Source organism: Barbatula barbatula, assembly GCF_947034865.1.
Source record: "Barbatula barbatula genome assembly, chromosome: 21".
NCBI classification, from domain to species: Eukaryota; Metazoa; Chordata; class Actinopteri; order Cypriniformes; family Nemacheilidae; genus Barbatula; species Barbatula barbatula.
The window spans coordinates 2819103-2844422 of NC_136784.1; the positions used below are offsets into that span (position 1 = coordinate 2819103).

At 38.5% G+C, this 25320-nt stretch overlaps 1 protein-coding gene across 1 annotated transcript in view; it reads right to left on the reverse strand.

The window, feature by feature from the left end:
• The window catches only part of LOC306909931 (glutamate receptor ionotropic, kainate 5), a 60513-nt gene that overhangs the window by 11566 nt on the left and 23627 nt on the right, over positions 1-25320 (reverse strand). The window contains 15 exon segments of the mRNA XM_079484078.1: positions 281-454; positions 698-807; positions 1581-1694; positions 5347-5550; positions 7846-7953; positions 8283-8387; positions 9637-9789; positions 10440-10563; positions 10565-10599; positions 12018-12071; positions 12469-12647; positions 14697-14862; positions 15778-15875; positions 16874-17032; positions 18067-18234. Coding sequence (XP_079340204.1) covers positions 281-454; positions 698-807; positions 1581-1694; positions 5347-5550; positions 7846-7953; positions 8283-8387; positions 9637-9789; positions 10440-10563; positions 10565-10599; positions 12018-12071; positions 12469-12647; positions 14697-14862; positions 15778-15875; positions 16874-17032; positions 18067-18184 — 1901 coding nt within the window. The 5' untranslated portion in view covers positions 18185-18234.

Genomic DNA, 25320 nt, shown 5'->3' on the forward strand with positions numbered 1-25320 from the left:
AGGCCATTCATGTGATATTCTATCTTATCAAACCACGCTTACATCAGTTATAAAAGAAAACAATAAAGCCAATAAAATAATTCTACAAAACAACACACCTTGAATTTTATCGCAGTGTTCATGTGATTTTTGTAGAGGTGAGTAGGTGACTTGCAATGTCTTATTTACTAAAGTTGAAACGTGATCTGAAAAGTACCACTGCTTTACATCTTGGCCCGTTTGTAGTTTTACATTGAAAACCACATTATTTAAAGACAGCGTGAAACATCCCCACACTTACCAAACTCCACTGACGCAGCGTGTGGACAGGGCCCGGGGCATGATCTCTGAGCCCTGCTGCATGAAACCACCAATAGGAAACCACAGGCTGTTCCCCAGAGTGTACTGGTTCTCCAGAAGATCCCTGCGGTCCCGCCAACACGGGAAGGGGTTGTACCACTCATATGGACTCAGCCTGATGTGTGTGAGAGAGACAGAGAGAAATGTTTACCTGCTTCATGAAATATTAAATATCGTCAAGCTCCGTATAATAACACTTTAGATAATGAAAATCAGAAGTCGAGCTCAGGCATCCATTTTTAGAAAGCTCCCATAACGCTTATGATATGCAGAACACCAGCGTTAGCACAGAGAGAACGCCTGACGGTGAATATAATATCTAAAACAGATATGTGTGTATTGAGTGACAGTGTGGTACCTGGCTGCCAGGAAAAGTATACAGCTAACAGCCAGATAGGCTAAAAGCATAAAGAGCCAGACAGCTGGCGAAAAGGGATCCAAGAAGGAGAAATAACCTGGCTTCCTGCCCTGCGGAAAGCACACACAATACAAAACAAACAAACGCTTGAGTGCTTTTCCTCATACACTTGCTTTGTTGTTGTTCCAGTGAGTGAAGCCTTGTAAACAAGGTGACAAAGTTGGTAAAAGTTTGCTTTTGATATATACAAAGATATGTTATAATGCAGAATATGACAGTGACGGCGAATCAATAACAGATTTAAATTCAGATCAAATATAGACCATAATATTCATGATAAATGTAAATCGCATGCAATCATTTCTATTGGATTAAGAAATGTGTGGTGTTTGGGCTTGTCGGACCCGTATTGAATATTTTCTACAAAAAATACTCTTTCCATAAGTGTGAATTAACAAAGCTTAATGACAAATAAACATAATAATGTAATAAGAATCAAGTCAACATGTGTAAAGTATTTAAAACCGAACAATGGTATGGGTCCACTGGACCATTGGCCTAGTACAAAAACATAAACACTATACAACGGTGTAAAGCAACATATTGACGATATTGCAGAAGTCTTAATGGTACTTAAACAGACTTCGATATTTTTCATGAACATTTTCATTTTTTGTATTAGATTCGAGGGTTCAAAGACCCGGACATGACCTTGACTAGGTTTATGAGATTTACTCCAAAACAATATACTGAATATTGAAAACTGACTGAGGTCCTTATATTGGAATGCGACTTTCAGCAAGTAGCATAATGCAATTCTTTCAGATATTAAAACATGAAAATAAAAAATGTCATATGCAATACAGTATAAGAAGTTTCTTACTATGTGAACACGGTACAGGATACTGATACCCAGGTTCATGAAAGGTTTAGAGAAATCGATGACCTTCTCCCTCTCTGACGTAATGGTAAATCCAGCGACTGCAAGATCTGCTTTCTGCATAGAGAGAGAGAGAGAGAGAATAAGGAATGCTCAATGTCAATGTTTATTTATCTTTGAACAAACTGTTGTCAATAAATTAGATGAATATAAATGTACATTAGTTGCTGGCAACTAGCTGCATAACTACAGCAACATTTTTAACAGTAGTATTAACTATAGTCTACTGTACTATACGTTACTATTATGTACATTTTACGACAGTAAGTTTCATAAGTACTGTAGTATTTACAGTTATCTTTACTACTGTTTATAAGTTTCATGGGAGAACATTAAAAAAGTATTTCATTGCTTACAAAACCTTTCATCCCTTATGTTGCTCTCCCACACAAAAAATTATTTTAAAATCAATCCCAACTCCTTCAAACACTCAATTCAATTTAATTGAAGTTTATTTATATAGGCTTTTTAAAATGCTGCCAAGTTTCAAAGCAGCTTTCTTTGACATGTATGTATATTCTGTATTTTCTTTTTAATATAAAGATTTTTATTCTGTGTTAGTGTTATTTTTGTATGCACCATGGGTCCGAGAGAAATGCAATTTCAATCCTCTAAATGTACATGTGGCAGAATTGACAAGCAGACTTTGACTTATGGATTATTCACCCTAAAATTTTGATTATTTCATTATTTACTTACCTTTGTGTCATTTAAAACCTGTATTACTTTATTCTGCAGAACACAAAAGACATTCTGAAGAACGTTGATAGCCAAACAATTTCTTAAAATATCTCCTTTTCTGATCCACGGCCTAAAGAGTCATACATGTGGTTTCGAACGACTTGAGAGTGAATAAATGATAACATGTTTTTTTTTGTGTGAACTATCCGTTTAATCTAAAATAAAGTGCATGACAATAACCCACAATCTATTTAATGTACCTCTGCTACAATGCAGTATATGCTGCTGCGTTTCTATGACAACGCGATGCTGCGGGGAGTCGTATTGACAGCGACTAACTACAAACTGCCTCTGTTGTGTTGTTAATTTAGTGATGGTTGCTAAGCACTCATTAGCACACCGCTGCGTTAGTCATCGGTTTAAAAACGCTCGGCTGGAACAAAGCACGTTCACGTCATGTTGTTTGCACCTGGGTATTCTTGCGCTAAACGTCAACCTTGATTTCATGCAGCACTTGAGAAGAAAAACATCTGACATTGTCTGTTGTTCTAAATGACAGGGAGGTGCGGGTAAGAAAAGGAAAAGGTCTTTTCCTCTTTTATTTCTTTGCTAGTTTTTGGCAGAGTCAAGGCCGGAAGATAGATGGATGGATGGATAAATGAATGGAATTGTGGAGAGAAACGTAGGTGCCGTTGAGGGGGGAGGGAGTTGATGGAAGAATGTGATATGAGAGACCTTGGGTAAAGGAAAGAGATTTATTTATTACATAGAATGAGAGGCTAAAGAGCGAAAAATGGGAGAAGAGACAGGAAAAGATAAAGCAACAGTCCTTGAAAGAACAAACAGACACTTGTGGGAAGGGTCGATGAGGAAAGGGTAAAAACAGAGCGATAGTAAAGACTAGACTTCCAGGGAGGACACGCGGTACGCCCTTGAGAGACCAGCGATATCTAAAGAAATATGAAGGGAGGAAGAAAAAAGAGTGTAAAAGTTCCTGAGGAAATAGATAGGAAGGAAGAAATCTTTGGGTGGTTTTATTTTTGTTCTTAATAAAGCCTCCTCTATTTCCAGTATTTTCACACAAAGCTTCGATTCCCTGTGAATGCATGGAGTGATAACTTGAATGAACCGTATAAGCTGCTTTGAATAAAAGCGTCTGCCAAATGCATAAATATAAATGTAATTCTAGCCTTACGATTTGCTTTGGTTGAACCTAATTGATACAGTATGTGTGTAATGGTGTGTGAAACTTCAATATGACATTAAGTTGAATTCATTTTTACAGCAGATGCAATGAAATGTCAGTAAGCCAAAGTCAGTGAATGCATCTCAAGTGCAACGGGAAAGCCTTCAATTCAGTCAAACAGCTGATCTTTTTAATACAAAAACACAATTATACACACTGTAGCAGTTCATTGTTGTCAACAATGTGTGTGTGACCTGCGACATGGTTTAATGTCACTCGAGCAGACAAAATGTGACTTAAAATGATTTAAAGTGATAGTTAATAAAGATTGTGTCATCATTTATTCACCCTCGGATCATTTTAAACCTGTATGACTTACATTTACATTTAGTCATTTAGCAGACGCTTTTATCCAAAGCGACTTACAGATGAGGAAACATTGGAAGCAATTATAACAACATAGGCCACAAAATACATAAGTGCATCAAACTAGTCCATTAAAGTCTAGCACAGTATAAAAAGCTAAGAATAGTGAGGTTAGAAGGTTTTTTATTTTTTATTTTCTTTATAAAGAAGGAAAGGGAAGAGAATTAGGAAAAATCAATCAGCGACGTGTTGACGGAAGAGATGCGTTTTTAGGCGTTTTTTAAAGATGGCAACCGAGTCTGCTGATCTTGTAGCAGCTGGTAGATCATTCCACCAATGTGGAACAGATCCAGAGAAGAGATCCACAGATCAAGAGACTTGAAGATATTTTGAAGAATTTGGCCGTTGTTTGGTCACCAACATTTTTCAAGACATCTTTTGTGTTCTGTTGAAGAAAGTCATGCAGCTTTGATATAACAAGTGGGTAAGTAAATGACTTTCTTGGGTGAACTATCACTTTAAACTAAAATCAAATAAGGAGTAAAATAAGCAAAGAAATCTAGATATTAGTTTTTTTTAAATAACATACATAAACATCCTTTTAGACTAAACTTTAGAACACACTATCGGGAAGGAATTATGAATGGGGGAGCCTTCGAATAGACCTCAAAAAGGTTCAGATTCACTACTTGAATTAATTCTCAAATAACTACAAGCAAAGCGTCGCTTATTCCCTTAAAAAGAAACAAATAAGTGTCTTTTTTAATTCTGCCGAAACTGGCAACCTTCCAAAGGGTGTCATCTAAGTGTCAGACATGAGAAATGTGTGTGTATTCACGCAGGAGAGAATGGGCAGGTATGGGTGCCTCCTGCATTCACACAACACATTAATGTGTGCAAACTGTACACTGACTCTAACAGATGCAGAAAGGTTTGAGGTAGTAGAAAGTGATTTGTATCTGCGTGTGTGTTGTCGTAATTGAAAGAGCTTTGATGAGACCTTCCCACACTAAGGTTAATAGAACGTCATTACCGCCACGATTATTTTTAGCATTAGTGTGAACTGTGCTAATATCTGCTGGTTTAATGGAAACATCGGATTGTGAAAACAACAATCTGCATAAAAACTCTCGAGCGGCTCATACAAGACTGAATAAAAGGACATATTCATAGAGAGAGTGCCGGAGAAATGGGCTTTGAGTTCGGAGAAATTGCCTGTATACAAAACACAAATCACGTTCTGAATGATTTGTAGGAAAATAAACACACAATAATAAATTCACATTCTATAATAATGGAGTTGTTTTGTTGCTTGCGAAACAGAAACAACCTGCAGTTTGCATAATAACCTGTACCGCTTGGCACAACAACTGCTTTCCATTTGCTGTGAATTTCTTTAGAAAGCATCAAAAGATGAGAGAGAGGTCTTTTTTTGTTGAAAAGCATGATGAGGATTCAGGGAAAGCAGAGGCATACCCGGTTGATGAGTTCTCCCACCATGCCGGTCCAAGACCCGTTCGGTTCTGGAGCTCCATACAGCCCGTCATCCACTAACTTGATCCGGTAAGAGAACTTCAAAATATCCGACAGTTCCCGCAGCATATCCACACAGAATCCCTCGTACTGATCGTTTCCCTGGAATTCCTGGTGGTTTGCCTTGCGCATCATGTATGGATTTTCCTATAAAAGAGGATGGAGATAACATTTAACGCTGTGATATTCCGCCAGCCATTTCCACACGGTGGAAGTGCCGTAAACATGAAAGTCGATGCCCATACAATGAAAGTGGCAATTTGATTGGTGCTCAGCAATGAGACGGCAGTACATGTGAAAGTTTGTTATAGGCTAAGACGCTATTGTTTGAATACCTGCTAATAGTGTATTTCTTAAAGCGGCCCAGCAACAGTGTTTCATGCATTCTGACTTATTTACAATGTTAAATTTGTTGTCTTCTCATGCTTAACATGTTCAACTTGTCTAAAAACGAGTTGGACGTATTACGTAGTATTTCTGTGCTCGATACACTCCCCCAGTGTTCGTACAGGTTTCGGAAAGTTTTTTCGAACATGAAAAATCGTTAAATAACAACTTTTCTTAGTCCCTTATTGGACAATTCTCCCAGAAAAGCATGTGGCACCCCAACGCATCAACCGTGGAGAGCGGGAGAAGGAGCATCCGCACAAGTCACTTTTACTTGTGTGCAGGAGAGAGAGAGAAGAATTTGTTCACTAAGTTCAGCTGTGTTGTTAGTTCCTGCATTTGAGTGATGAATGTTATATAAACGGTGGATATAATGGATTTGGAGATCGATTGAAACTGATAGATGGAGCGGCGTTCCTAGCCCTAAACGAAGCCGGATATGAACCGCACGTGGTAAGTGAAACTGATGTCTGTGTTTTCGTGGCAATGTGTGAGCGCGTGCTTTAGTCCCGCCTCCCCACACGCGCCGAAAGTGTTCGGAAATAATCGTACGGCTGTATCTGTCTTTATAAATGTGATCAAACTAAAGACTCTACGTATATTTGAAGGCTGTGATACTATTCTATAAGTACTCAAGATTAACATGAGCTATACAGAAACTGTCTGAGTTATGGCCGCTTTAATAAATTGACCCTTTCTCAGAAATTGCATATACATCTGCAGAAAAAATAAGAGACCGTTATTCTTTTTCATTTAATCAGCATTTCTATATGTATTGTGGTCATTCCAGTTCAGTGACTCTTGAAATCCAACAAAATCAAACCCCAGGAGTGACATAAGTCCTCCAACAGCAATGTGAAAGACTGATGACAATACACATGAAAACTGGGATAAAAATCCAGCTCATCAAATGAAAAATAAGTGTTGGAAATGTCCTAAATACATACAAATACTATTGTTGTATTGCTTAAAAGTGAATTAGAACTTGCTTTCTGAAAAAATTCAGACCATCTTTTCTGATAAACATGAAATATTGTTAGTAAGACTGGAAACAGTATAGGTCTCAAAATGGTGATGGTCTAACACATCTGTCTGCTTTGATTACAATTTAAAGCATATCGTTTAACTTTAGAACAAATTTATTTACATACATTTGACATTCATTTTAATTCCTTTTTAGGGAGCTTCAACATTTTGAGACCAAAAATGTATAACATCGGGTCTACACCGGACACGACAGGCACGATGCTGTCACAATATCCCACCGTGTCTCCCCGTGTTTTCCCCAAGGACTTTACTTCCCAGAATCCTCCACTCTCCTGCACCCGTCCCTTCAACCCGCACCTGCCAATCATCAGCCTCATTACCCGGACTCAACCTGTTGCCTTGTTCATTGTCGTGTCTTAAATGTAACATATTGATAGATGAAGCTACGTTATTCTATTGTTCCCCGTGTTTGCTCTTGGATTGTTCATTGAAGGATTATCTGGGGAATATCTCCTTGTGGACTTTGGTCGCAGCCTACTGACTGTTACAGACGCGACATGACAAACCCATTAGAACAAACTGCTTTGCGTCGCGCCCGGTGTAGACACGGTGTAAAGTGATTGATGTTTTTATTTAAAAAAATGATTAGAATTCAGCTAAAGAAAAGAAGTCGTATACATCTGTAATACATCTGTAATGACATACGGTCAATTATGAGAGAATTTCCATTCCATTATTTCCCAGTTCCTTCAACCAAGTATTTTTCCCCATATTTAGTGGAAAATTGTTTTTCCCAGATGTGAAAGAATGAAACTGGTTTAAACAAGTGTTGCGGTTTTCCTTCGGTGGGTTTTTGAGGCTTTAGAAATGTAATCTTTAAAACCATTGGATTTTGTTTTCGTTTGGACCGTGCTTGTTTGTGACATTTGAATCTGCAAAGCTTGTAGCGACTCCAAAATCCCTGTAATTCACAACAATAAAGCTGTAAATCTGGTTTGAAATCCTCGAACATTCACACGCGTCATGCCAAAGCCACAAAGCCATCTTCATATCTGGAGAAGGTCTTACCAGTATTGTGGTAACGATAAGCGTCTTGTTGGCTAAAGTTTCGGATGTGTTGAGGTCTAAAGATGTGGAGTTCATAGCCAGCGTGTTATTAGAGTACCAGACACCAATCTGCATGAGACAAAAAACAAAGACCGAGAGGGAAAATAGTTTCTGATTAACATTTAGTAATTATTCAAGCATCGTTTTCATTGTGATTTGTGATCCATTTAAAAGCGTGTTTGATCTCACGTGGGGATAACGGAGAAATAAACGAGACGAGTGAATGAATGGAGGGGATGGAGGAGCGATAAAAGAGCATGAGGCGAGAGATCAATACTATGATCAATACTAGAGGAGTGAAGTGGTGATTACTCCGGCTACCACCCGTTCATTAGACCTCACAACCGCTCCGATGCTTCCGGATAAAATCATACAGCATGTGTTTGTGTGCGCTTTACCTCTTTGTGACCCCTCTTGAATTTTTCAAGAATACGCAGGGTGTAGTTGGTCCGCTGGCCTTTGCTGTTGAACTCGATGCGTCCTGTTAGGCCATCATATTCTACCTAAAAACAAAGAAACAACAAAGAAGAATATAGTACGTACGCATCTGGCTCTTTGATATGCACAAATTCTAAGATTCAATATGAAATAAAGCACAGAAAAGAAGTTGGTTATGGTTATGTTTAACATCGTAGAAAAAATACGACTCTTCAACTTTAAGGGGGTTGTTCATCCAAAAAATTAAAATTCTGTCATTTACCCTTTTCTCCTTTCAATCCTGTACTTTCTTTCTTTCTTTCGTGGGAGCACAAAAGATATTATTAAAAAAGGGCTGGAACATGGACTGGAATAACCACAATACAAGGTGCATTGTTGTGTCTAGAAAAATCCTACTGGTTTGAAATGATACGAGGGTGCATAAATGATGAAGAATTTTTTTGTAAACTATGCTTTAAACTTTGGTAACAATGTAACAATGATGTAAGGGAAACAAAGTATAGATGTACAACTCCAGCAAGAAAGAAGGTGGAGACAAACCGAGAATTGAGAGGAGAGGTGTGGAGATGCTGATGAGATGATGGATTGATGAAGCAAACTGTGAAACACAAAGATGGAGCGACAGAGAATGAAAGTCAAAGCAGTGGAGATCAGGCGTATGCCTGGACAGCACAAACACTATCTAGGACATTAAAATTTATAATAGATGCATAAGAATCATAAAATATAACCAAACCTTTGGACAGGTGGTAATAAACAACGCACATCTGGTGTTAAGGGCACAGTAATAATTGGTGTGAAAAGACACTATAAATATTAATGTCACTTGTAAATGACCGTGACTATGCATAACATCACAGAAAAGACAAATATACAGGGCAGTTTGAATGGGTTGTGATAAAAAAAAAGATATATAATTATAGGTATTATGCTGTTGAGTGTTGTGATATAGGCTGCTTTAACATTTTCCAAGATCCTTGGCAAAAAGGAAGCTCAGTTTTAGAGTTCAGGCAAGTTATTACACTTTGACAAAGATATTTTTTGGACCAATGAGTCATGCACAATAAAGCCAACAACATATGTTCACAAAAGTAATATAAGTCCATTTTCATGCCACGCTGGCTTTAGTGAATCTCTATGAGCCAGTAAGGAGCGGTGGACAGAAATACATCAACATGAAAACCACAATGACGACATCGATGATTGAGCTTTAACACAACACAAACATCAAATGCGCACCCATGCACCCCCATAAATACTGAAGTCATTAAACCCAGCAGTCAGAAAATGGCGGGTAGCCATGGTGACACGTACCATGCGCAGGTAGTTCATTAAACTGGTGCCGTGCTGCCAGATGAGCGAGGAGGTGCAGCTGAGAGGTTTCACGCCGATCTCCTGACTGCGGTTCAGCTCTCGTACCGCGCCGACCACCACGTGCACCGCGTCGAACATCAGCGCCGACGACAACTGCGGGAGATACGAAAATAAGAGAATAAAGGCAAGTAGAAAAGGAGAAAGACAGGAAGTGAGGTCGTTAGGAGGACACGGCTTCTCCACGCCTGTTCGGGCCTCGTGGCTGCTGTCTTCCTGTGGAACGTCTAACAAATAACTTAACGTCTGAATTATATCACGTGGCTTAAAAGCGACACATCATGAAGTATTTAGACGCACTTTTAAAACTTTATGGATGACATGTGGTCTCGTTATTTCATACATTTAAAGTCCTACAGACTGCAGCAAACCACAGTTCTGAATTAAATAATACAGTGAAACGTCAGTCAGATTATGGACTGGAATTGCATTCATTCATATCTAAAAGACACTGTGCTTTGGTACGTTGGTAACCAAAAACACAGGCCCCCATTGACTTCAACTGAATGAACACAAAACCACTGAGACATTTCTCAAAATGTCTTCTTTTGTGTTTCACAGAAGAAAGAGACAAATACAGATTTTGATTGACATGAGGGCGAATAAGTGATGACAGAAGTTTTATGTTTGGGTGAACTGTAGTGAGGGCTGGATTGTGGGCTGTGCCGTATAGGTTACATTACTTGATCAATTTAGAGGCAGATTTTATTTTCTATAAATATATATATGTTATGGTGTAATCTCACCGCTGGTCCGGGGTAAGGGCTGAGATCACAGCCTTCTCTCCATGACAGGTTCAGACTTCTGATGAACTCTAAGTAGAAAGGATGACTGATGTTCAACATGGAGAAGCCAATGATATTTGTCTGCATTGACCACATCATCCAACCTTAACAGAGGGAAATCCTGAGAGAGAGAGAGCGAGAGAGAGAGAGAGAGAGAGAGAGAGAGAGAGAGAGAGAGAGAGAGTTATTAAATGACAGATGACTATTTACCAACAAAATGCTAAGATAATGTAATACTATAATACGCTTTAGTTCAGCTACTTTCAAAATCACATAAGTTCAGTGGTTTGTGTACATATGATAACACATTCAAAAGCTACAGGTTTTTCAAATATCTACATGTGCCCGAGCCGTCAGAACTAATACACAGTAATACATGCTGCTCCCTGTGGGTTTGGGGAAATCCACATCCATAAATAAACAGTCGTTTACTGAAAGCAAATTCCGCTCCAGACAGAATTTCACTCAACATACGTGGTGCCCATAGTGAAACAAGCCACTTTTTGAGCCGTCCTTGAGTATCATGGCTTTCACCTTGAGTGCCAAATCAATCAGCCCTCATCCTTGTTTTACCCACTGGCAAATCCCAAGAGAGAGGCAGTGATGCTTTCATTGTACCATCCACAAAGACCTTTTCCAGATGTGTAGGAGCAGCAGGAGGGCTCATGGATCCATCATGGTCAATTGGTGGCGCATCAAAGCAACTTCTAGATTATTTATCACAAACAATCTCCTTCTGTATGGCAGTTGAGGAGGATTCAACTCCATCTCTAAAAGACATCCAGCCACCTTGTCATAAAACGGACGGGTCAGGACGGTCCTTCTTTGGCTCACTCAGCAGTGATATTTTCTTCGGATTCGTCCCGAGATGCTTGAAACAGAGTTTATAAATAAAATGATGACACAGCTCTCTCTGACAGGCTTGATAGTGATAAAAGTGGAACAAACGTGTCTTTAATCTTTAGCTGGATCTCGGTTAGGTTGCAGACAGTGTAAAGTTGACAAGACCAAAATCAATTATTCAACATGCAGATTTCAATCAAAGACTGTAGATGTTAACAAGACCATGCAGTTGTAATATGAATGGGTGGGAAGTTTCTACATGAAATGTTCATTTTATATCAATTTCTAACCTTTCGATTCCAATTCGAGAATTGATTTTGATCCTCAAGTCTACAATTAAGTGCGTTTATGATTAAATAGTGTTTTTCAAGAAGAAACTCGAACAGAAGCAAAAGATTCATTCAGTTCGCCAACACATAACCTACCTCACCACTCAATGTCAAATGCTTTAACCTACTTCAGTTGTAACCGTTAAATCCTACACAAAGGAAAAGTATGAGAGCCAAAATGTGTGACCTCAAAACAAGGACACAATCCACCTCAGCCATGATGATGATGATGATAAATGGCCCAGATGCTCTGAGCATCTCTAATGAGCCGACTTGTCAATGGCCAGGCCTGCTGTTATTGGATGATCTTGAGTAAAGAAGAGAAATGGCAGCGCGTCATTGCTCAAAGTGAAAAAACATTGTTTACCATTGTGGTTAGGATGTACTTGTAGAAGGCTGATGTCATGCCCAATTCTGATGCCTAGAGAGAGAAAAATGCATTAACATTAACATAGTCCAGTATACTGTATATCCTTTTCCCTATATATTCCTATATATCCTATCATAAAAGCAACGATAGCAACTGCTTAAGAAACTTAATATGCTGCTAAAATCAACGATCCGTCCAATTTCTTTGAGTTCTTTACTGAGTCACAACACGTATAGATATCCGGCGGAATTTTCTGCATGGTGTTCCAAATAAAATCTCACATATAGCACTTTTTTTATATTTCACCTGATTATGCATATTAGTGTAGGTAACTCCGATGTGATGTATTTTTCATTTATGTGCTGAAAATGTCTTCCTTTGAGACACAAAGTGAGATGAAATATTAGTAGGTGCTTAAATGCGATTTATGAGACTGGGAATCACGTACCTTCTTCAGTATAAGAATAGACACTGATGCATTAGCGTCAATGATAATCGTGGCAACTTTGTCGTCACGTATTTCCTTCAGCAGAGGTGTGGGGTCCAAGTTCTCATCAAGCATTCTCACGGAGAGCGTTTCCCGGGAGATGAGGAAGTGACGCACCAGCTCCTCCAATCGCAGCAGGCCTAAGGGGGCGGGATAAGATCAAATATATCCCCATTTGTTAAAGACATAGTTCATGCAAAAATGAACATTCTGTTAAGATTTACTCACTCTCGTGTCATTTCGAACCGGTATTACTTTCTTTCTCAAAAGAATACATCTCGAAGAATGTATACATACGCAAAACCACTAAGACAGTTCCACAAATTAAAGAGTCATATTGAGGTTCGGAAGGAAATGAGGATGAATAAATGATGACAAAATTTCCATTTTTGTGTAAACTATCCCTTTTAGGTTGGAATCTTGCAAAGTATATCCCTAGTGCACCAATTATTTCCTTGCTGTAAAATCACAACAATAACAACAATGCTCCAAAGATTTTAAAACATCTTGTTTGATTAAAAAAAGTGACAATAGCTTAAATTTTTCAAGCACATATCTGGACCACATATTACACCTCTCACTGTGTGTATAATAATGCATATGTCAGACCAGAGTATGTGCATGCATGAGAACATGCTGTTTAAAACATTATTAACTGTATTTATCAGACGGAATCCAGGGCTGTTGGTCCTAGGACACGTGCTCATGCAAATATGTATCATATTAAAATATATTTCACATTATGCATGGACACTGTATGTAAACCGAATTTGTTTCTTGACCTCAATATGGATCCAATCACGCTGCGTGTGCATCTCATTACAGATACGGTGCGGGTGCGTGTGCATGTGTCAAGCGTAAAAATATTCGGTAATATACAACAGTTTTCCGTGCAGTCTAATCGAGTTTTATACAGAAATATATTCCTAATGTGACGCAATAATGTAATGTCATGTAACCATCTAAACTCTTTCATAAACTGTCAATAACTGTAAACCTTGCCTCACGCTCTGCCCCGCTCCTCCGTATTAAAGTCAGTGGCTATTGAATTAAGTGCCTTTGAGAGCCAATAAAGTTCATTCTGTATGTGCATAAATTTGTGCTTTAAGCCACCACAAAATCCATACGGTGACTTCATTGATTCTGGAGTGCGCTCAGCAAGATGCACGACTAACAATAACGGTAAGGAAAGCGTTGAAACAGTGCATGCTCACACGCATCCATATTAATTACAGCCGACGTGTAGATGAGTAAATCCAATGCATGCTAATGTATGCACAAACATAAATGCACAGCACAGGCGAAGGTTCTGTAGCATCAACTATACATAAAATAAAGATACCCAGATGTGTAAACAGTGGTGCATAAAGCCGTGGCACCATTAAGCAGACCGTAAAAATCCAACGAAGAGCTGCGCATTTCAGCAACTCACAAGAGATCATCTGCGGTCAGCGTTGTAGCCGCTCACAAATGTTTCACTCTAGTGCACTAACTGCTTCTCATTAAGCAGAGTCAACAAAGTATAACAAATATAATTTATATTGCTTCTTGTTGACACAGTCCTGTGATATGACGTCTCTCTGTTTAAAGGAACAGTACAGCCAAAAATGAAAATCGTCTTAATTTACACAAAACATCAAGTTGTTCTAAATCTGCATACACTTCTTTGTACTGATTCACACAGAGAAAGACATTTGGAGGAATGCTTGTAACCAAACAGTTCTTGACCACCATTGACTTCCATAGTAGGAAACTATTCTTTTCTCAAGCATTCTTCCAAATATCTTTCTCTGCGTTCATCTGAACACTGGGACAACTTGAGTGCGAGTAAATTATGACAGAGCTTTTATTTTTGTGCGAACTGTCCCTTTAAACTTGATGTTGCGGTGAATGTGAACATCACAACAGCATCCAACAGCTTGTGATGTATAATGTAATTATACTAATAATCACCCACAAGAGTGAATCCACAAGTCACCAGGACGTTTAATCTCTTAACAGAAATGTAATTTGCCAAAGCAATAATGCCGGCGTTAATAACGTTGTATTATCGACCGTTAGCCTAAGGATAATTTGAATCGCACGCTGTAAAGAGTGCCCATAACGGAGACCAATGCAGTGTGATCTATAAATGCGGTTTGAAAGACACGAGAGTCGATCGTTGAAAGGTGTCGATGTGGCTGGCTTACACTCCGCTTTGGCACAGATCAGGCTGGCCGTCGGATAACTGAAAGAACGCAGTATGGCACCGATGGCCAAGCTCAAGTCCTCGTTGCTAGGATACAGCGTCACCGAGGCAAAGCGCAGGTAGGGCAAACGTGGAGTCTCCTCAGGGCCAATCTTGATGTGAGGGATCTGAGAGAAACAGACAGGAATGAGATGTAGGATGAAATACAGTAAAAGTAGCTGTTTGATTAACCCATATGGGATTTTTTTAGGTAGTGCCAATATTTAAAGAGCAGGTTGGCCTATGGCCAATATATATATATATATATATATATAAAGTAAGTCAAATGAATCCAGGCATGTTTGGAGGACATATCTTAATGGTATGCCAATGACATTACAGAAAACAATGTTCTTCCAACTTAGTTTTTGTGTTGGTAAAAACCAATTCATCTGGTCAAAGGGAGGTCCATACTGTATATACTGTGTGTAAAATAACGTTTTCAACTAAAAACAGAAAGCTTTTTTTGTATATTTGCTGCTCGTTTACATAACAATGGGATTTAGTGGGAAAATGGCATACCATTATCCTTTCTATGAAACATACATTTTTAATGACTACAGGACTCTGTTTGTGCTACTCAGTGTTTCTTAAGCAAAGTGAATAAGTGCACATTTGTAACAACAAAATTCTTAACACATATACAGGATGCCACCAAAGGGTATTTAAAAAGTGAATTTGGGTTGAATGTGGGTATGCGCACAGGTGCATAGTGTTTCTTAAAAAAATGACCGATCAGTGACCGGGCATGCATAATATGGGTATGCATAATGTTTTTTTATGTTTTTTTACCACGGAAAAGTGGTCTAAATGGCCAAATGTGTCCAATTAATTGTCTGGCAGATTGTTCAGTCTATCACTATGCATAAAGAAGAAAAAGCATAAGAGAGAGAAAATTAGGTCAGGGGGAGAAATACTTTTCAAGTGGCATGGCAAAGGCACACAGAGGAAATAATAACCTGCGGCTGAGGAGCAGTGTGATTTTTCTCATCTCAAAAATACACAGACATACACAAACTTCTTTTTCTTCTTTCGTTTCTTACCTCTTTTTCTCCACATATATGACTGACAGTGGACCCGGAAGCAGGACTGGAGGCGGGGCCAATCACAGAGACCACTCCCCTTGGCAAAATCTGACACACTGAGAGAGTTAAAGATGCTTTATTAGAAAGAGACAGAAAAATAGTTGCAGAGAGAGAGAGAGAGAGACTAAATGAGTAAAGGACAGGCGAGATAGAGACACACAGACACTGCGGTGGGCAAAGAAAAAGCCAACATCTTGGAAGTGGTCCAGTTCTGTGTCCTGTTCCTGGATGATATATCAAATTAGGAGTCAATGCAAAGCTCTTTTTGATTAATTACATCAATAAGCACAACACAGATTTATGCTCTGCCTACAGGAGATTGCTGCTCTAATTCCACAAAAGAAAGACGGAGGGAGAGAGCGGTATGTATATTTAGATGAAAAGATTTCTTTCTTTGTTGCTTTTTAAACTGTGTGGCACTGAAATGTGCAGGGTGCCAGGCAGATATAATTCACTTAGCATCATGAGAAAACCTTATAGCCTTGATGCTATGTACACATGAGAATACGTCATCTGTAACAACTCTTAAAGGTGCTTACTTCAGACGTGTAAAAAGACCTGAAGCGTTATGTTTTAATGACGCTAGATTGAGCTATTTCTATCAACATACACCACGCGTCTCCATACATGAAGTTCAGCATGTTGTTCCTACAGCTACTCTAAATGGTCAAACTGCTTTACGTTTTGTAAATACGTTATTTCCTTCGTCAAAGAAGCGAGAAAGCTGTGACATCATAGTCCTGTTTCAGCCACCGCAGTGCTTCCAAGGGAAGGGCAGTTGGTTGAAATGTATCCTCTTCACCGCTTGATGACGCTAAAATCTCTTAAAAGTCTTTTTTGTGATTTACTCTTTTCTACATAAAGTCAAACATAACTTATAGGAAACTATAATCGTGATTTCTTTAATACCGTCTGAGTGAGACCACGTCAAAGATTGAAATCATAATAAAGTGAATCATTTCACATCACACTTAAATGCTCATAATCAAAATCCTGGTTTTCATAGACTGGGTCACAAATGTGTAATATAAGTAACAATGCTTCCTTGACTCACTTGTGTCTGTAGTCTCGTACTGAGAGTCCCTCTGTAACTCAAAGATGTCGACCTCCACACGAGCTCGGGTCTCCATCACGCTGTTGATGTTCTCTCGGGCCAGAGCCAAAGCCAAACGTTCTCCACGTCCACACGCTGACTGATCATCTAAAATAGCAGCTGAACGGGAGAAAAAAAATCCCATGCTGTCACAAACCGCAGTACCAATGTGCTTTGTATTGCGCTGGCATTTGATGGAGCTGTTTGATGCTGACGTTTGAAGTTTCACTTAAAGATAAAGTTCCTCAACAGAACAATGAAACAAACGTCATGTTGCGATATTTAATGGATTAAAGTTTGCAATGCTGTTTTTAACTTCAGAGCTGATTGTTGAGAAACAAACGTGAACGAAGCGTTTGACTCATTGTGAGTTTGGAGGCCTGCCAGAGACTAAATGATGTTTTATTGTTCGCAGGAATCAAGAAGGACACACTGATGCTTGAAGCGATCACTCACACGCTGGGAAGTGAGAAGCGAGCGGAAGTCACTTTGAAAAAGCCTTCTGTTTGATAATGATAATATTTCTCTATTTTATCTGAACTGCTCTTTACGGACCAGAAAGAAGGAAATCTAAACACATTTCAATCGATCTCTTTACACCCTTTGATATGTTTATTTTGAAAAGATGAATTCAAATATTAAATCAACAAAGCACAGTCGGATTGCTCATGTAAATAAATCAAAAAGCTTTATTCACATTGTGTCTATGTTGATATAGCTGTATCTGATAATACTGGAACAACTGAGGTGGAATCAGGTCATCTGATGTGATGCCGCCAGGTTGGTGACTTGACCTGAATCACTGAACCGTTTTACTAAAGACACAACTCATACCTCAAAACAGCAGTTTATTGAGAGCGTGTTGTTATTTTCCTAAGAGACTGGAGTTGAGAGTTTCAATAAAAATGAAAGAATTGAGAAAATGTAACAGAGCCCACATATGAAATAAAACACAGTGCCGACTAAGTCCACCGAAAATGGCATTCATCTCTCCAGTTTAGCCAAAACATTGGCTGTTATGTAGAAAGGACATAAAGTGTCCTTTTGGAGGATGTTTTACAACATAAACATTTCTAAATGTAAATGTAAAGTGAGGAAAAGTCTATATTCTGAGATGGTTATTTGGGATCGGGAAGCGGACGGTTGTATCTCACCCATCCTTACGGCTGCGAGAACAGGTGTCTGGCTGTGAGAGGATGGGGCCATGGTCAGCAGTAACTGGAGGAGGAAGAGGAGGTGAATCGACAGCAGCAGCGCTGGCAGAGCCGGCATCTTCCCCTGCTCCTCATGGAGAAAGGTCGTCTGGCTGCCTGCACCGCCACCTATGGGACAGGTGAGGAATTACACAATAAACATTCACTTTAAATGTCACTACATCATTAACAAGTACAGGAGCTGTGAAAAGCTAACCTTGCACATTTAAAAACAAAGACAATTTTTCAAGTATATTAACAACACACATACTCAGACATACTGGAATAACCACCAAAGAAAAAACGTATTATTCAGCATGTACATTGTGCTTTTTTTATTCTTTCAGTATTTACTTACTCTCGTCTTTTTAAATCTGTAGGCTTTCTTTCTTCTGCAGAACACTAAAGAAGATTTTTTTGAAGAATGCTGGTAATCGAACTATGGCGGTAGCATTGACGTCTATTGTATAGACACAAAAAAAGTAAATGGGTACCGCCATTATTCGGTTACCAACATTCTTCAACAGATCTTCTTTTGTGTTCTGCCAAAACAAAATAAAGTCATACAGGTCCGAAATAACAAGAGGGTGAATAAATGATGCTATAATTTTCATTTTTGGGTAAAATGTCACTTTAAATATAAGGGGATCTACAACACCAGCCAAACATATGCAATAGACATATGCAGTTGAACAAAACGTAACTGTTACAAAACAATCAAATGTAAGCATTCTTATTTAAAAGGTAAGATATCTAGGAGTCACTAGTTGAATCGAAGCATATAGTCACCTAAGCCTGGAAAACACATTTGCTCAGATTTTCGTTCTGGACTTGTCGGAGATTTTATCACGTAGTGTGTGATGACCTGTTTTTCTTTGCAAACTGCAAAAAGTCTGCAAGTGTGTGATCTTAAAAGTCTCATAGTGTATTAAAAGTCTCATAGTGTATTCCAGCCTTTAAACAATTTCGCATGCTACTCTTTAATAAATAGAATAAGCTTTATTATCGTGTTCGCACACAAAGCATGATGCAATTGGATGCCACATCAAAACACAAATATTACATTAAAGAAGAGACAATAAACAAACATATTTAGCCGTGCTCGGGGGGGATATTGTGATATTTATGTACAGGCAGTATAAATAATAATGTATTTATTGCATAAATAACATACGGGTAACACACATTGTGCAACGGCAATATTGCACAGTGAATGACGTGCAATATTTGAAACACTGAATAATGCAGACTGTGTCACATACTATTTTAAAAAGAGAAATGCAGTATATATCGTGAAACATGTGGGAAGTAATGCATTTCAAATACAGGCCTTAATTGTTTCACTTGGCAGTATTCCACAACCACACTGTCCATATGTTGTGTCATCCACTTAACCTATTAAGGGCTCATCTTGGTCCATTTTAGTTGCCAAACCCATACTGCACCACTTTTAAACATAATATAGTGGTTTGCTTTTTTTAGTGTCCTTCACTTATACACACACACACACACACACACACACAAACAGACAGATGCATATGTTCTTATGCATACATTAAAAGAGGTAAGAGTACAGATGAAGAGTTCGGTTCCGAAATAAGATAACTCCGTTTTTAAAAATGTTACCTCTTCAGATATAAGTGACCCACACACATACTGCAAGCGCACAGGCAAATCTTTTTCATCTCAACGCTATAATTTGAGACGCCGCGAATACGGTGCAATAAAATATTCACGCCAATGTGCTTTGCTTATATTATATTCTCTGCAATTATAAAGAAACGCTATACAGTGCCGCATGATGTGATATACAACAATTCACCCAAGTGCAACCGTATCTGCCAGAATAAAACGCAGCCAGAGGAAACCGATTCTGAAATGGCTTTGGGAGACAAAGAGCAGAGAGCGAGGGAAACTGAATGCCTGACGAATGCGGCATAATAGACCTGAAAAGACTCCTGCGCATTTCACCAGTGTGTGTGTATGTGCGCGCGACACAAAACACAGCCACGAGTCAAGCGAGAAGATCAAGGGCCTCGTCCACAAAGCCCGCCGTCAATCCCGGTCTGCCTGTGTTTGTGTTTGTCAACAGCTTGATTTGAATTGGCCTTCCATGGCTTCGCGAACCAAATGTTTATCTTTCCTGCCAATAAGGCCCTTTGAAGGCATTCAATTTGAAGTCTGAATGTAACTTAAATGTAGGCGACGAATCAAAAAAGGAGGGGACCAAAGAAACGCAGCCGGGTCGAGACAGCGGGAGAGAAGGCCGATAAAGCGTATGGGGAAAGATGAAAGCAAACAGAAGGAGATGGCGAGAGGAGATGCAGAAATAGACACAAGTAAACATGGGGTGTTGGGAGAGGCTGCTGAATGGGCAGAAACTCAAGCTCGGCTGTTTCACTTATTTAACTGTTAGCTTTCCCGTATACCAGCATTGAGTTTAACAGTCAATGCAATTACCGACGGGCCGGCCTAATCGATGAAGCCACCGAGGCTTTCTTTTACTCTCCTATAACAATATATAACCCTCATTTAACACATCCTAAGAGTGATTCACGACAATTCGCATGCTGTTAACCTTTAAAGACAACCTTTCAACGTTGACCACCCACTTTTTCGGCAGCCAGTGTCCGGATGTGTACTACCTATTGATTTTCTACATGAGCTTTTAAGAAAAACGATTAAAGAAGATCAAAGCCTAGATCCAAAGCAACATTGTTCAACACTCACAGTGTATTTTTTCTGTAATGTATCATCATTTAACAACGTTATAGCGGTAGGCATGGCTTAAAAGGGTTACGCTGTATCGGACCTCTATAGCAAATCCAATATTGCTATGGAGATTAATGACATTTGAATGACAGTTTTAGTTTGGAAAACCGACTGTTGGGCTGTGTTAACTATCGTCAAATCCTTTTCAGCATGGACACTCAAGAAACCAAAGAGATGGTGCAACCGGACCTCAAAATACCACGCGTGGTTTAAAGAGAAAAGGGGAAACAATCACTCTTTAAAGGGATAGTTCACTCAAAAATACAAGTTCTGTCGCCATTTATTCAAAACCTGTGTGTACATTTTCTTTTTTTTGGGTGAACTATCCCTTAAAAAATGTGTACTTAAGCTTCATTTGTTTAAACCCAGCATGACTTTATGTCAAGGCCTTCGGCAGACATCTGAAGGAATCTGCACCTGAATTTGCACCTTTAAAGTTGAATTTACGTGCCAAGAAGCCCTATGATCGTCATTATATAATTGCTTCTGATCAGCAAGCATTGCATAAAAAAAATGATGCATGTTATCACGACTTGAAGACGCCAGGGTTCGGCTAGCTCTTTTCACATAGTACAAACCACATTAAAATAGAAATTATTTCAGCCAGACATTTCTTTCATGCTGTCAAATCCAATAATCTATTCTCCCGTGGTTTCATTCGGATTTATCGGCAAAAAAACGACTCAAAGCCAGCTGGCGCCGATCCGTTTCTACAGGCTGCTGTAGAGGAGAAATGTTAAAACAGTGTTCCTAATATGCCCGTCAGTTGTCAGCCTGACTCTGTGTGTTTGGGACATTAGCACGGCTCTTCCTGTGAGGTTGTGGCAAATAAAAAGGTTTGTTTGCCTCGGAGGCAGTGGAGGCGCGGCTTGCATGCTGTCTCCGACGCTATAATGAAGGGATAATCCTCTCGTTTAACCACAGACAGAAGATCTGTTTTGTTTGTGAGGTTGAGGTGTGTGTGGTACAGTCTGTTACACAGCAGCAGAATAAACATTAAAAACACTGGCAAGATCGAGGGGCAACTGAGAGGAACAGCTTGCCACAATTGGGTGTTTGACAGAAGATGACAGTGTCCAAATGAACGATCTGGGCACAGGTTGGATGAAACATTTAATGAAACTGCTTGCTGTTTTTAACAGTGTAATCCAATAAAAAATACAATTACTTATATGCTTTTTTATCAACATTTCAAGAATAGTTAACGCTCTACCAACAAACACCAACATTTTTAGCATTGTACACTTACGGTACAATGTAACTTTGTGTTTTTAAAATCAAATCGTGTCATTTTTTAAAAGGCAAAAACACGAGCCTTGGTATACCTTATATGGACTTTGTAAAGCTAAAATCTGACTGAACTAAATACATATACAATATATACATACAAATATATGTACATATAGATACACACACATAGATGTACATATACATACATGTATACACTGTACATATATATATATATATATATATATATATATATTACTGTAAATGTACACAGTAGTGGCCAAAATGTATGTCAGAAGGTATTTTTGCACTAAATTTGCTTTTAAGCTAAATTTGGTACAAAACAGAGAAAATACTTAACTTATAAGACAAAATGGAAACTGCAGAATATCATGGAATATGAGTTTCTAATTTAAAAAGCATTTTAAAACAAAAGCGTACAGGAAATAAAGTATTCATTAAGTGCGTTTACGATTATGCTTAATAAGGTCAGGTAAACGATGTAAAACGGTTTTCTTTTATTGGGCAAAGCTCATAAACGGCATAAGCAAAACCCGCTCGGCAGAGATAGTTTTTGCTCACTCTGATTTTGCGCTGCATGTAAACACTTACACAGTTTTTCTCTCAGTTTTGATTATGTGCGCATGTTTGACAGCATAATTGTAAAAGTCCCAAACGGAAGTAACAGTAAAATAACTCAAGTCCGCTCTCGAATCATGCTGATGATGGCAATCATTGACTACAGTTTTATCAGTTACTAATACTTTGTTGATCTTCTCTGGTTTTCATTACAGCAGTAATTCTTTTGGGTTTTGACTAAATAAGCTTTGTGTTGCGTGTTATTATCTGCCGAGGCTTCTTAAATTGACATTGCAGCTGAGCTTCAATTTACACTCCACCACACAAGATGCATACAAAATATTGAACACATCTTTTTAAGATAGATCAATAAAGGCTGACGTCTACGGTTCTGGGGGGATATCCCTTTTGGCCACTACTGTACGGCATTCAGTTCATCAGTTAAATAAATAATTTGCATTTAAAGTAACAGTGTGGAGATTTGGCAGCAATAACCATAAGGGATTATCACTTCATTGGCGAATACAGAAATAACAGTTTTAGTTACAAATCACAGTTACAAAAAAGAGAAAAAATGAGTAAGACTGGGGTGAGCAGGAGGACAGGAGGAACAACAGTATACAAGGTTTTTGAGACAAAGAACAGACAGCGTGAAGCACTTGAGGCTGTGATGTTGTGCTCTACATCATTGTTGTCATGCCATTTTATGAGCCGTTCGACATTATATATTTACAATCACAGGCAATTAGTGTTCCAGAAAACGACAGCCACCAGGGTGCCAAGGACGTCCTTTCCTTTAATTAACTTTCCCCGAGGACAACAACAGAGTATATCAGCCTGAATATCATGAGGGATCCCATGATCACCCGGCATACAACATATCTTATTTATTAACTTTACGGATAGCAATAAAACTATTTTTCTTCTTTATTCCTAGAAAAAATTCCTTTCTCCACCAAGACCACTAATAATCCCTACGGTAGACAAATAAGTATAATTCGGAGTCTGAGGCTCCGTTTAAAGTTTCTAGATGAGCGGCCTCCCACATGTGAGGAGAGTCAGGAGGAGGCTGATGAGACGAAATTTTGCAGAGGTGTAAAAAAAGGAAAACGTTCAACCTCCCACTTACTAATAATGTCGTCCCTCCGCCTCCCTTGTGGATTCAATTTGCCAAAACAGTCAAATATTGCAGCAAAATTCCAGCTGCGCATTTAATCACAGTTGCAGCAATAATGATACGATTGTCCTCCAAAGTCAATCTCTGGCACAGGAGTAATCTATAAAAATACAAAATAGATTTTTTCTCTTTTTGGTTCTTTCAAACGGGCAATTTTGCAACTGCTATTCACCCAAACTGCTCGCGATGAATTTTAGATAAATATACTGTATGTTCATCATCATAACAATAGAATTCCTATAGATAAGAATTCAGACAGGTAAAGCATAATATACAGACATAGAAAAATAAGAGAGCATTCTAGTTGTGCCTATGATCAGCATTTCTGCATGTATTGTGTCAGTATAAGTCAAGTGTTTGTGAATTTCAACAGAAACAGACCTCAATTTAAAGACAATTTCCTGCAAGTACAAATGCAAATATATTTGTTTCATTTAGAATTTAGCAGAAATGTTGTCATTAGTTTACAGAATGAAACGAAATGATCAATTTATTTCAACACATACCAGTTCATTCAGCAAAACTAAAAGCCTTTTTGGAGTGGTCTCTTATTTTTTCCCTGGCTCTAAACTTCCGAGCACCATTAAAATAAAAAAACAGTATTGTAGTAAAAGGCTGATTAAATCACCTTTTTTGGCCTGGAAATAAACATAGGATATACTCTTAAATATAAATAAAGGTGCTTGAAAGGTTCTTCACAGCGATGCCATAGAAGACTTATTTCTGGAACAGCAAAGAACCATCTCTTTCTTACTTGTTTATAATCTGAAGAACCTTTTTCACCACAAAGAACCTTTTTTGAATCAGAAAGGTTCTTCAGATGTTAAAGGTTCTAAATGGAACCATATTGACAAAAAAGGTTCTTCCATGGCATCTAGAAGCACCTTAAATTTTATTGAGCAAATACATAAAAAATCTTACTAAACGATAAGTTTATGATAATGGCTCATAACTTAAATTTTACATCAATCCACTTAAGGATAAGTACAGTAACCTACCAATCGTATGTTTCAAAGCCGAGATGGCGAAAAAGTTACAGACTGCGGCTTTAACCGAAATAATTTGGTGGCAAAAATCCAACCTGATCACGTCGGAAAAATTGCACTGTGAATCAAACCATAAGTACAATTACTACAAAAAAAATAGGCATGAAGGTCCAGCCATAAACAAAAACAGATTGTATGAAAATGCACGACGAGATCGCAAAAATGAAATGCAAATTAGCTATAGTCTAAAATAGTTGTGAATTGCAAAGCTGGAGATCACGAATATACCTTGTTTTATCAGTTCAGTGTACGTTTCATTAGTCCTCAATGATACGTGTCGTTTATATTAGCATTACATCAGCTTTCAGCCACCTGCTCTACTGACAACCTTATTGATATCAGCAATTGAACAACTCCTATCGGATGGTTCTCTCTGTAGCACTGATTTGCATCAATAGCTCTTTTAGACAAAGT